This window comes from Notothenia coriiceps, unplaced genomic scaffold, assembly GCF_000735185.1.
Source record: "Notothenia coriiceps isolate Sejong01 unplaced genomic scaffold, NC01 NC01_scaffold00012568, whole genome shotgun sequence".
Taxonomy (NCBI): Eukaryota; Metazoa; Chordata; class Actinopteri; order Perciformes; family Nototheniidae; genus Notothenia; species Notothenia coriiceps.
The window spans coordinates 1,191,977-1,205,890 of NW_011345269.1; the positions used below are offsets into that span (position 1 = coordinate 1,191,977).

The 13,914-nt window shown below is 39.8% G+C and overlaps 1 protein-coding gene across 1 annotated transcript; it reads left to right on the plus strand.

The window, feature by feature from the left end:
* Positions 1-1,142: 1,142 nt before the first annotated feature.
* On the plus strand, positions 1,143-2,808 carry LOC104947415 (5-hydroxytryptamine receptor 1A-beta). Its single transcript, XM_010773414.1, has one exon. It carries the CDS (start codon positions 1,346-1,348, stop codon positions 2,597-2,599), a length of 1,254 nt encoding a protein of 417 aa, XP_010771716.1. The 5' UTR covers positions 1,143-1,345; the 3' UTR covers positions 2,600-2,808.
* Positions 2,809-13,914: the final 11,106 nt, after the last annotated feature.

Genomic DNA, 13,914 nt, shown 5'->3' on the forward strand with positions numbered 1-13,914 from the left:
ATGAGTTTATTGACTTGTTCGTTTATTTATAAGGACAACATTAATCATTTTGAACATATTTGTTTGATATTTAAATAAAAAAACATTATCATATGCACACGGACGTCTTGGGTGGTTAAAAAACAATACATTATTCCAAGAAAATGTGTACACTCATGATCCACATACATTTTCTTTTCGCATTCAGTTTATTTTATTAACCGGCAGTGCTTTCTTCAGCTTGGGCAAACCAGAATGATGTTGAACACATTTAGACACTTTCATTAGGCTATATTTATAACATTTTACAGAAATGACTTCTATTAAATGTGTACAATGGATGTGTTGTTTACTGCACACTGGTTTGACATAGTATTATACAATGTATTTGTAAATATGCATCCTTAAAAAAAAAAATGGTTAGTTTCACTTGAAACAATAAAGGATGACCATCATACAGTCAATGATCACCATTTAGTAATTTTAATGAAAGTGGACCAACGCCAGGGGGCAGTGTCCCACCTGGCGGACACAGAGCGCTGACCGTGGTGCTGGTAAAACAAAAATAACGCTTCACTACTTTGTAAAAAAGGTATTTAAAATGTGAGAATAAACAATATACTTACTGCGAACAAGGTAAAAGATAAATCATTATAAATTCTTTTTAATTGTTGTTCTCTTAATTACAAACAAAGTTGTGTATTGCACAAAGGAAATTCCAAAAACCCAAATAATAATAATAAATTATAATTGTTGTATTCTTATTATCATCATTATTATTATTACTGTTGATTGTTGCTGTCGTTGTTTTCCCTTCTTTTCTTTTGTATAAGTATTATAACAAGACAAACGATGCAAAACAGATCAGTTCACCAACACCATTAAAATGAGACTCAACAAGTAAAACATTTCATAAAAAGGAAATATTTCAAAGCTTATTTTTCCACCGAAATCGCAAAATCCACAACAAATTTACTTTAAAAAAGTTGCAGCAAGAATACCTTTGTTAGTCCCAGAGAGGAAATTTGCAAGAAGAGGAACACACATGATATATACTATTAAATTAAAATATTGTGGTTCTGTAATGTATTTTTTAATAATTCCCGAATCTCCTCTGCCTCAGCTGCAGACTAAACAGACCCAAACCTCCAAACTGAGCTCCATCCTCACAGAAACATGACGCATTTTCCATCACTGGTATAAATACGCAGCATCATTCTCCGTGAGCAGCCGACACTCACAGTTCAGACTCTCTCTGCTGCGCGAGGCAGTCCCATAGTCCACTATGCGCTCTTCAAGGTGCCACGGTGTGATGCGCACCGGGCTCTCCATCAAGTAACAGCAAGCTCTCCAAACCCAACCAACGATGGAGGGCGCGAACAACACGACCGCCTGGCCTGAGTTTGACAACTCTTCCAGCAACAAAACCCTCACACCTGAAAACGAGGAGGTGAAGCTAAGTTATCAAATAGTCGCATCCCTTGTGCTCGTGGCGCTCATCCTGTGCGCAATATTTGGGAACGCGTGCGTCGTTGCAGCCATCGCCTTGGAGCGGTCTCTCCAGAATGTTGCCAATTACCTGATCGGTTCTCTGGCTGTCACAGACCTGATGGTGTCAGTGCTGGTGCTGCCCATGGCGGCGCTTTACCAGGTGCTAAACAGGTGGACACTCGGGCAGATCCCATGCGACATTTTCATCTCTCTGGATGTTTTGTGCTGCACCTCGTCCATCCTCCACCTGTGCGCCATCGCCTTGGACAGATACTGGGCGATAACGGAGCCAATAGAGTACATGAAGAAGAGGACACCGAGGAGAGCCGCGGTCCTCATCAGCGTCACCTGGCTAGTGGGATTCTCCATCTCTGTGCCACCGATGTTAATCATGCGCTCCCAGTCCAGCAGCATGGCAGAGGACAGGGCGAACCCAAAGCAGTGTAAGATCAGGCAAGACCCCTGGTACACAATATACTCAACTTTCGGGGCTTTTTACATCCCGCTGATACTCATGTTGGTTCTTTATGGGCGGATTTTCAAAGCAGCCAGGTTTCGCATCAGGAGGACTGTGCGTAAAACGGAGAAAAAGAAAGTTGCCAACTCTTGTTTGGCGCTATCCCCAGCCCTGTTTCACAAAAAGAGTCCAGGGGATGTGCATGGCAAAAGCTGGAAACGGAGCGTGGAGCCCCGGCCACTGCTTAGTGTCAACGGTGCGGTGAAGCACGCGGAGGACGGAGAGTCTCTGGAGATCATCGAAGTTCACAGCAACTCCAAAGGCAACCTGCCGCTGCCCAACACCCCCAGCTCCGTGCCGCTGTTCGAGAACAGGCACGAGAAGGCGACAGAGGCGAAGAGGAAGATCGCGATGGCACGGGAGCGAAAAACGGTGAAGACTCTGGGCATTATCATGGGCACCTTCATCCTCTGCTGGCTGCCCTTCTTCATCGTAGCCCTGGTCATGCCATTTTGCCAGGAGTCGTGCTACATGCCCCGCTGGCTGGAGGATGTCATTAACTGGCTCGGCTACTCCAACTCTTTGCTCAACCCCATCATTTACGCATACTTCAACAAAGACTTCCAGAGCGCTTTCAAGAAAATTATCAAGTGTCATTTTTGCAGACCGTGATGGACATCCAGGTGACAGCCCTAAAAAACCAACAGCCTATAAGAACGTGGGACAAGGAGATTGTTATAATGTGGCTAAAACTGAAACGAGGGCTCATAATAATAATAATGATTACTGTCGATCATCTCCATCGTTTTCAGTACGGAAATATTCCCAGAGATGTCTGTAGCCTATGCATAGATAAAGCTGTGATCGTTTAAGCTCCATGTTCCTCGTCCTGTTCTGTAATATTCAATAAAGAATTACTTTTTCACATATTTTTTCGGAAGTCATGATTTTTTTAAATGTAGGACTTTGTACAAATGTATGCTTTGAAATCTTGCAAATTATATGGTTTCTAAAATAAGTGATACAAACATGGTTAAAAAGGAAACATTATTCAGCAAAAATATTAACAGATAAAATGTTTGATATCGATTGATTATTTAAGTCATTTAGGAATATACATGTCAACTCTTTGCGGCTTTTCTTGTTTTTTATAGTAGTTAATTTAGGATTTGGCACTGATAGTCAGTCGAGACATCTGTTGACTCACTTAGCCGGCTTGGAAATTGTGAATTTGGTACATTATACAGCCAAAACACAATTTAAATAGTTAAAAACATACTGTGTAAATAATGAATTTTTTTTCCACATGTCCACATACTTGATTATGGTGTACGTCGTGTCAATTCCAGTCCTGTAATTCTTCCTGAACTCCTCCTCAACTAAAGGATACTCAAATAAAACACACTATTTTGTCGACTAATCGATTCGATTTAATCAACAGATCCATAAAAGATCTTCAACCAATTAGCCAACTAATCGACTAAAAGGGGGCTACTCCAATCATTAGAATTGAAGGAGCCAAAAAAGCAGCACTAATCAGGTGGACTTACATTCATCAGCATTTGGCTAAAGCTTTGACACAATTCCATATGTTTTCTCATTTAAAGACTGAAATGGTGTTTAACAACAGCACTGAAATATGAAACAACACCCACACTGTCGTCTCTGTGTGATTTATTCTTTAGGATTTTTATTCTTTTCGTGCAGATAATTGTCACCTGAATGAAACTCATGGGTGTGCATGAAAATCAGGACATTAAACATAATTGCCTGTACTGCATTTTTCTCAAGCAAGGCACAAAATACGCAATTTTCCAGAGGAAGCTGAAAAGACAGTGTGGGATGTCACTGTGAAGCTTCCAGAAAGGGATTTTTTTAATTTTTTTATTCCTGTGTAGCTATAACCTTTTCCATCTCATTGACGTTGGTTGTCTAAAACCTCATGTCATGCAGGTAAGCCTTGTTCAAACCAACATATAAGGAATTATTTGTCCAAATGTAAAGCCTAATTTCTAGGAAATGAGTCCAAAGAAGGTTTTTAAAACACCTAAAATATTTCATTTGGATAAAAAAGGTGCAGCCGTGGAAGCATCGTCTTTGATGAAAACATTTCTCTCCAAGTTAACTTCATAAAGCTTCCAGAAATATCTGGGTAAAACAATAAAATACAATTTATGTGCGGCAGACAGCAGAAAAAAATATGGTTTTAATTACCGTGGAGTTACTTAAAGGGAAATATAAGGATAACATCTCGATGATACAGGGTTAATATTTGTGAATCTAAATGAATCACAGGAGGGCATACAGTAAGTTCTTGTTTTAAAATCCTCTGAGAATTTGATCTTGCTGTAACAGAACATGTCTCACCCTCCTCAAACAGCACCACGAGCCCCCACAACGTCCCCCTCCGAGCCCCCCCAGCACTCTGATCCTCTCATCTCGTGCGGGTGGATCTGCTTTACCTTATGAAACAAAGGCAATCTTTATTACAGTGGAGAAAAAAAGAACATTTCATCCTTCCAGGGGGTGACACCAACAGAGTGTCAGAGTGGTGGGTGCGCACAGAAACAGAAAAGAAAAAAAACCCACATACATACAGCGGTGATAGAAAGGTGGCTGATGAAGGGGTCGGGGGGTGCTTGTAGTGCGTTTTTGCTCACAGCTTCATAACATATAAGTCCATCTTAAGGAGGCAGTGAATGGGCCACACAGATGGATGCTGTTGTCATAGCGACATATGGTGGATGCAAACTCTGAAGGGGCCGAAGGGGCAATTACCTGATCAAAGGCCCGAGGAGACAGAGGTGTTTGTGAGGGGTCCGCAGCTGGCCCACAATACGCAGGTGTGGATTTTGTTCTTTACACAGAACATGATACAGTAAAGTGTGCCCTCGGCCTCTCTTAATGTACCTTTTTTTTAAGTTGTTCTTTTTTTTTATTCGAGTAAAATACCCTTTATTAATCCCCAAGGGAAATTAACTATACACATTAGGTCTGCAAACACACATTTGTACAAACACATATTTTATATTTTATTCCATTCTATTTCAATGTAAATACGGCTTTATTTAATTTGTACTATATGTTTTCTTATTTTTAATTTGTTTTTATTATGGTGTTCTTAAAAAAGTTCACTATCTGTGTTTAATTTTTTTTTTACTTTTATGTATGCACCACGACACCAAGTCAAATTCCTCGTGCATGTCAACCTACCTGGTAATAAACCCGTTTCTGATTCCGATTCTGATTTTGATTTATTGTAATGGAGGTTTTCTGGCACCAGCAGAGCAGTGTCTTGCTCAAGGACACCCCAGCAGTTAGATGAACTGGTACATCTCTAGCTTTAACACGGTGTATTTCTTTGGTTACGATCTGGACTTGAACCAATGTCCCATCAGTTGCAATGCCAAATCCATACAGACACAAGTACTCAGCATATGACACCTTCTGTCCATAAACCCTGCGGCATACAGGGGAAAAACTCTCAAAGAAACTTCTCAATACACAGGGAAACCTTGTGGAGTAGCAACAGGTACAGCCAATTTGCTGGTTCTAATAACTTAAATGAGAATTATTTGAAACCCAATACCCTATAATTGAACTCATATTGGTGGACCTTTATCTACAGTTCTGTCATTGAAGTATGCAAACATGGAGTTGGTTCCACAGAAGAAACAACCCCAAAAGGTTATTATAATGACCTCCCACAGTATCATACGTTCTATCTCAGTTTGTTCTGGCCCTTCTTTCAAACTATACGATATATTGAGTTAAATATGAACCTCGTAAACTCTCCCAGGACACTTGCGCTCTCGGCGGACATTAGTGTTTTTCAGAGGATATATCAGGCTGAGTTTTAAATCTAGACTTAAAGTAATGTTATCATTCGGAGCTGGACCAGAGGACTTCAAAGACGAGTCTCTTCAGGGGGCAAAAACAGTTTGAGGGTAGGCTCAGTGAATGGAAGTGGGAAAATGATAACATTAGATATCAAAAGTAATACACATTGAATAGACTTCTGTAGTTTGGAGGGATTTTATTGTTGTTCCCACTTTCCCAAGGTCACAAACTTATAAATGCCTTAGGACAATCATTTTTCTTACAGTAGGTGCAGTCCCACAGTCCCAGAGGCAGTCCAAATGTATGGCAAATACATGTTTTACATTATTTTGTTGACAACTAGTGCAGTGCCTGTGCCATGCTGCAGCATTGTGGTGTGTTTGAATATTTTATTATACTAAATAGGATCTTTAAAAAAAGGGGATAAAGGACCACCACCACCACCTGGGACAGATACAAAAAGACAAGAAGCCAAGAAGAGGATCGTTAACTGAGGGGCAGAGACGGGTTTCAAAATAAAGTCATTTTTATTTAAATGCAAACAAAAGATAAAGGAAACTCAGGAAATGTTGCTGCATGATATAAATCTCTGGTTAGAAAAAAAATAAAAACTGGTTTAAAAAAAACTTTAAAACCATCTTTATTATAGTGATACAAATATTTACCTAAAAATGTAACATTAAAAGTCTATATGTGAACAGCAAACCAAAACTAAGGTGGGCTGGGATCAGTTAATGGGTTAGCAGGCTACTTCATGTGACCATAAACCGGGGCACAATATAAAGCAAGACAGGAAACTAACAACTTAAAAAGTAAAAGGAAAAACAGTATTATACAAAATAAGCAGAAGCTAAAACTACTATAAAAGACAAATGCAAAACAAGCTAAACCAAACAAAAGCAAACAAAAGCAAACGGCACTAAGCAAAAATGTTAATGCCATAAACAAAACAACGCGTGCTTCAACGGAGACGCTTCCCATTCACTTTGAATGGGGTGACGTCAGGCTTTGCCGAACTGCATTGTGGTTCCGTCGCGTTGCTTTGCCTCCGTTGCTCGCTTCAAAAGTTGAGAAAAGTTCAACTTTTCAAGTTTTGACGGAAGCGCCAGCCAATCAAATCAGTACAAGCTCTAACTGCGTGCTTGTGTGTCCGGGACGGGAGATTAATGTGATTAGTTGTTGGTCACGAGGCCGGCAAGCCTGTATCGTTTTGGGCCAGTGGCTTCACCGATGACAAACAAAGCCTCGCTACTCAATACCACGTGACTGCTTCAGAAAGTGCTTTAGATCGGTTGAACCACAACGCTCATAATACCCTTTGATGTATAATAAGAACAATATTACCCTTCCTGTACCCGGGCCCGGTGACACGATGGAATTAAGAGAGCTCGGACCCTCACTTATATACAGGTCGGAACATGTCATAAGTATAAATAAATGTAGGAATAAAAACATGAATAAATAAAATAATAAATACAGGAATAAAGATGATTCAGTGTTTTCAGGTAGATTCAGTGTGTGGGCTGTGGCCAGTGACACGGGAAGTCAGTCAGAGTTGGGGGTGCGGGGAGGGGGGACACTAGGTGCGCCGCGTATTTAGATGTCAAATCTGCCTGTTTTACACACTTTGACCAACAGGGGGGTTTGTGTTCAGATGAAGCTCATGAGATGAACCCTTTTGCGAACCAATTGGCTGGAAAGCTTCAAAGCTTCATAAGGCTTTATCTCGCCATCACTAGCAGCAAGTAATCATAAACTGCTAGCAGAACTGTGACCAATGTATCCTTAATAATAAGTTATGCGGCCTACCTGTAGCAGCGACCATGACAGCAGAGACAAAGGAAGCAACAAAGGGCCACCAGGTGCTTTTTATACTCTGCTCTAATGAGGGGAGTGTTTGGGGGACGAGTCAGGCCTTGAGCTGCATTCAGGAGCCATGTTAGCTTTACTATTTCCATTCAAAGTTTACTGTTGGGAAAATACTGAATATACTCTCCCAATATCAGAGTAGAACTTGATAACAAAGGCCCAACTGTAGCTGTGTACATGACAGGATGTATGATTACCTAGAAGAGCATCAGGACTGTTTTAGGCACATGATAGCTACAGTATGTGTTACGACCATAGACTGTATATATAAAGGTTACGACCCTGGATCGTTATGTCATGTGTGTGCGGATATTTTCCCCTCCTCCTGTGAGAGTCTGTGTGGCTGTGTGTGTGTGTGTGAGTGAGCAAGTGGTGCCCGTTTGCTGATTGGCTGCCTTCACAGGCTGATTGGTCCACTTGAGGAAACAGGAGCATTTAAACTGCAGCCATGCAGTTCCTCTGCCTCTCTCCCATCGACCTCTCCTACTCCCAACTCCGCGATTGTTTTTGAAAATCTGATCTGTTGTGCTGTGTGTTTAAATCTACCGATTACCGGTCCTTTTGTACATTTTTGTATCTTGGAAAGCTAAACTAATTTAACCTGTCTTGAAAGACACGCTTTATTTTCCCCTGAGTGCGAAACCCTTATCTTTTGTATGAATCCCAAAAAAGGTGGACGCTAACAAATTACACTGGTTATGGTTCAGGCCCTTCCTAAATCCAGGCCATGGTAACCATTCTCACATCTGGAGGAACATTGATTGCATTAAAGCTTTTCTCTGCCTCTCACCCGGTAACAAGGCAAGAATACAAAAGCACATCCCACGGAAAACTGATTCCTCATGGAGCTAACCAAACACATAGAGACACAGAATGTATTCAGAGAAACCAGCTGTTCAACTCTCTGACCTGACCCACAGGTACACACAGAAACAGAGGCTCAACCTTATTTAGAGGGAGAGCGTTAGCGTACTGTACGGATAGCTCCCAAAACAATTAGCCTAAAACGTGTATTTTTCTCTTCTTAATATCAGGAAAGCAGAAGGTCGACACCTCTTCTGTTGCAGTCTGAAAATCCACCGGGGCCAAAAAACAACTGTTCCCACTTCTGTATGTAAGACTTTTTGTTTTGGCTTGTTACAAGCTAATGTACTCTCATGATTCTTGCTGTTTGGAAGTTGTTTTTTCAAGGTTTATAGCCAGGGGTGCACACAACTTTCTCAGTGAGGTACTCAGATGAGTACCTGGAGTCAGTGTTTGGTACTCCAACTTCCGGCTCCCCTCAAAGTTCCCATGAAGCCCTCTGTATCGCGAATATCAGCGGGTGGGGGGGTGCTAGTGGAGTATGATGAAGCCCTCTGTATCGCGAATGTCACCGGGGGGGTAGTAGTAGAGTGCAGAGCTTCGTGACCACAGAGCGTGTGAACGTTGTGATCAGCTGTTTTAGCGCAGTGCTGCTGTACAGGCCGACGTTAACAGCAGCCCTGTCTTTGCACACGGAGACCGACTCCGTCGTCCGGTGATCTAACCGCCTTATGGAAAAGCTTCACATATACATCGGTACGCAAATGCGCTTTGTGACACAAGTGACGGTACGCATTTCAGATTGTTGCCGCGCATGCGTACCTGCGTACCACTTATGTGCACCCCTGTTTATAGCACTTAATGTGAGTCTCTTTTAATAAAAGTGTAAGATAAATGGAATTGTATAATCTAATGAAACTTGAACTTGCGGTATAACATGAGCTGTTCTGGAGATAATCAAGGTCTCATGCAACTCTGAAACTACAAAAATAACCACTAGAGACCCAGAGCATTCATATTAATTGAGTCAGTTATATTTTTGGCAGATTTTACCCTCCATAAGCTACCGTCCCAGACATTGCTTAAAACAACGCATGAGCACTACGTTACAAAAGACAGTTATTACTATATTTCTTTACTCTTTTTTCTTCATTTTGTGGCAAATATTTAAGCGGTTAACTAAATTGGACATGAGTGGAGGTTTGATGTAAAATGCAAAATGTAGTAAATGGGGCTTTAAAATGTATGATATGAGCAATAATAATAATAAACAAAATCGTTCAGGACAGAAAAACACAGTTTGCTTTTTAAGTGTTCTTCTGAAAAGCAATGCGCAAAAAAAATATGTGGCTGTGAAATAATATTACCAACAAAGTGTGATAAATTATTAAAAATGAGTTTTAAAGAACATTTTTACACTTGGATTTATTGTAGATCCAACTAATACTTTTCCTCTGCAGCGTGGCACCATGGTGATGACTGCTGTCACAAAGAGACAGAAGTTACAATTAAAAATAAAAAACAATCTGTTTTGATGCATTTCCTCCACAACACAATTGTTATGCTGTCTAAAGTTGTAGTCCCTCTTAACAGCAGGATTTGTCAGTCAGATTTGTCTTTTTGACAAGAGACATTTCAGAGGATAATTCCTCAAAACAACAGATAATATCCTCTTGAAGACAAACACAATCGGCTGACAAAACCATCAAACTTTGCCAATTCCAAAAAGTCACTTGGAAATGTGCAGGGCATAACTAACCCCTCTAAATCACTGTACTGTTTGAATGTATGATTGCTGATGCCTGTGAAGTCTCGAGGTTTGTTGTCTACGCTTCCTCAGAGAATTCCTCTGAGTGCACTTGGCGGTAAATAAGCCTGCGTATTGGAGGAGGTGGAGAGTGTGGATTACATTCAGCCATACGCTCTTGAACTGATCAGTCATGTTTCCCTCACAGCGAACGCCGGTGGTGTTTTCTGTCAGAGGAATTACGTTACGGGCTCTCACAGCCTCGCAGAGACAAACCCTGCTTGGTTTTCTTTTAGGAACTGTTGTTGTTAACACGCTTAGAGGCAAACAGCGGAGTAGGAAGATTCTCTTTTGGAAGGAAACAACATTACATTTTAGGTAGTCAACATATGTGATGGAGTCCCTGCATGTGTAATTATTATGTGATTACAGCATATTTCTAATCAATTTGGTAGCATGATCCAGAATCTTTTCATAGAGATGACCTCAAATAAAATTTGGTGCAGTCTGTGATGCAAGAGCCAATTCATTTTTCTGTCTTTGGAACGGAACGATGGAAAATGTAGGCCAGGCAGATACTTGATGATTTAAAAAATGAAAATATGTATATTTAATTATAAAGATTAAAATACAGTATATTTTCAATCAATCCAAAATGTAAGTTCATTGGGAAAAAGCTTCAGAAGAGCTTATATTTATTCATGTAATAATGCATGTGAGATCACCAAACAATTGTGTGCAGACCAAAACATCTCGACAACATAAAACTGTTTAATAGATGTATTGTTCAACAGGGCAAAACATGGTTTCACAAAAATGACTCCAAAATTGAGATACTTTTTTCCCCTAAAATGTTAGGGGCCAACTCCCATGTCTTGTTGTGATCATCAACTTTCCCTGTGTGAAAACAAAAAACATGGCTGACACGGGGTTTGTCCAGAATGTCATGAATCTTTCACATAATAATAATGATAATAATAATAATACATTTCATTTATAAAACTTTTTCAGGTGCTCAAAGAGACTTTACAGTGGTGATAAAAAGGAAATACAATACAATACAAATATTAAAACAGCAACACAATATAATTCCCACATTAAATTACATACACATAATATTAACTGTACCCAGAGACTTATAGAAAATACTTAATTGTAGCGATTGCATACAGTAGTTCCCTATAATTTCATTTGGTGACAGAATGCGATGCGAACAGCAAAGAATCACCGTGCTCTATCTCGAGTGAGCTTTACAAGCAACAGTAAACTATAAAGTTGCTCTTCAACTTTCTTCCTCACATTATAAGTAAACTGCATTAAAAGTAAATATATATTTTCAGTAGTCATTGTCTGGCTTTAGTGTTCAAATTGTTGTTCAATGTCTTTGCTCATGCACAAGCTTTGTCCCTTTTCTTTCCATTCCTCTCTTAAGTCTTGGAGCCTGGTCTGATTTTGTCTTCCTGGACCTGACCCGATTGAACCTGTGCCATCATCGCTTTGTTTGTGCACTCGTTTTTTTGTGGGACATCAAACAGAGGCTCATTGTTTGTTGTGCTGCTGTATTTGTACCTTCTGCAGGTGTTCCTTCTCTTCTCCAGCTGATTTACGCACAAGAAGATACAAGTTTACTGAACAACGTCATCATCATTTGGTCTGCATGTTTCAGATCATTGTATTTACTGAGAGTGTGATGAAAGTTGAAAATAAAAAGGCATAAGAAATACAAATAAACAATGTAAGGTTGACTCTCAAATGTGATTCTTTTCTGTTCTGTTAGCAATATAAGGACCTTTTGGTAATACTTTTTTAATGACACCCTTGTTTATAATGCATTATCCCATACTTAACTGCACAGGACACACTGCAATTTGTTTTCAAAGGTAATGTGCCTACATTAAATGAAGGCTTCAATTTCCGTAAAGATCATACCTAGGGTCAGAAAGTACTGCCTAGTGTAAGTGAGGCAATCTAAACACCCATTATTCTATTTCTGTCTTCCCATCTCTTGATATTTTTCAAGGTAAGGAAGTTGTTGTAGCATTACACAGAGATGACAACACTACGGGCAATTGGAACAACGAGCATTTCCTCTCACTGGCTGCAGAGAATGAGACGCGGACAAATGCAATTACTAAGGATCTGCAATTTGAGTCAAGAGCTTCTGGAACAAATTGTCACTTACAGAAAATCCTGGTCGAATGTATGAACCAGAAGTGTCAATTGTCAGTCAACTGTGTTTGCTGAAAAAAAACGTTGACATTTATTTAAATAAAAAGTGATTCATCTGTTGCCTGTTCCTCTTGTACCAACACCTTGTACAGCTTTTATTAGAGTTCACCATCTTGCGGGGACATACTTTGTGAGGACTCAGCTTCTTTCCTGCACGTAACGCTAGGTTTAACAAGGCTTAGCTTTTTGCTATTACATTTGTTTGCTAATGTTAGCTACATTAAGCTAATGTTAGCGAACTTTGTTTTTGCGACCAACCAGTGGCGAGCCGTCAGTGAGGGCCTAAGATATTCAAAAAATAATATTTGAAAACATTACAAAAAAAACATTTATTTTTTTTGTTACATTTTTCAGTAGTTTTACCAAAATAACTTGATTTAATTGTATTTAAAATAACATTTCCAAATAAATAAATCCTTAGAATCTGCCTGTTCAGGTTCTGTTGGAATGTGAAGGGTTAAATGCCATCTCTGCGAATAACTGTGAAGACGGGAGAGCTTGTTGGTCCCTCTGTACGTTCACAGAGGGCCCGCTATAGAGAACCGCAGTGACGCGTCGTAAAACCCGGAAGTAAACTTCTTCCGGTTCCTTCGCCGAAAAACCAATGCAAATTCTCCATAGGATTTTGGAAAATAGCTCGAAATAAGGTCTGTGGTTGACACACATTTAAGAGAGGGATCACGTTTTGTTCAACCGGATAATCTCCACATGTCAACCCTACTTTTATAATTTTTGAATCATAAATCTAGTCGCCAAAAGCGAAATGCTAACGTTATGCTATAAACGAACTACAAGCCAGTACAGCAGCAGGGTCGCACGACTTCAACGTCACGCCAATTTAAGATCGTTTTAACTGACTTGCACTGAAACTGCACTTTGAACACTTTAAATATATTAACATTTTAAACTGTATACCCCGGTTATCTAGGCCCGTTTTGTTTAATGTATACCACGTTTATCTAGGCCCTTTTTGTTTTATGTATACATGTCATCGAAATATCGTTTCCCACAGTGTGACATGTATACATAAAACAAAAAGGGCCTAGATAAACGTGGTATACATTAAACAAAACGGGCCTAGATAACCGGGGTATACAGTTTAAAATGTTAATATNTGTGTTGAAAAGTGCTATATAAATAAACTTGCCTTGCCTAATAAAGATTTCATGTGACACATACAATTGATTTGTTGATGGGAATTAATGTGAATAAATTAACTCGGTAGGTTAACGGTACTCTTGCTATCACTACTCACCGACACTATAAACCTTGTCCCTCATGCTAGCCCTGACAACACCGGTAAGCACACCTTCATCTAGGCTGCACTGTAACGTGTCCTGACTTGTAGTGGTTCTCTCCTCTATCTACACTCTTCTTGTCATCTTTGTAAAATGAAATCAGACTGGTAATTAACACAGCCATGACTTCTAGTTAAATTCAGTGTGGCTAAGATTAAAAGCTTTGTTAAAATATGCAGCAGTTTCAGTGCAAGTCAGTT

What these genes read in the sequence shown, in the direction of transcription:
- LOC104947415 (XM_010773414.1), top strand. Translation starts at nt 1,346, where the DNA reads ATGGAGGGCGCGAACAACACGACCGCCTGGCCTGAGTTTGACAACTCT.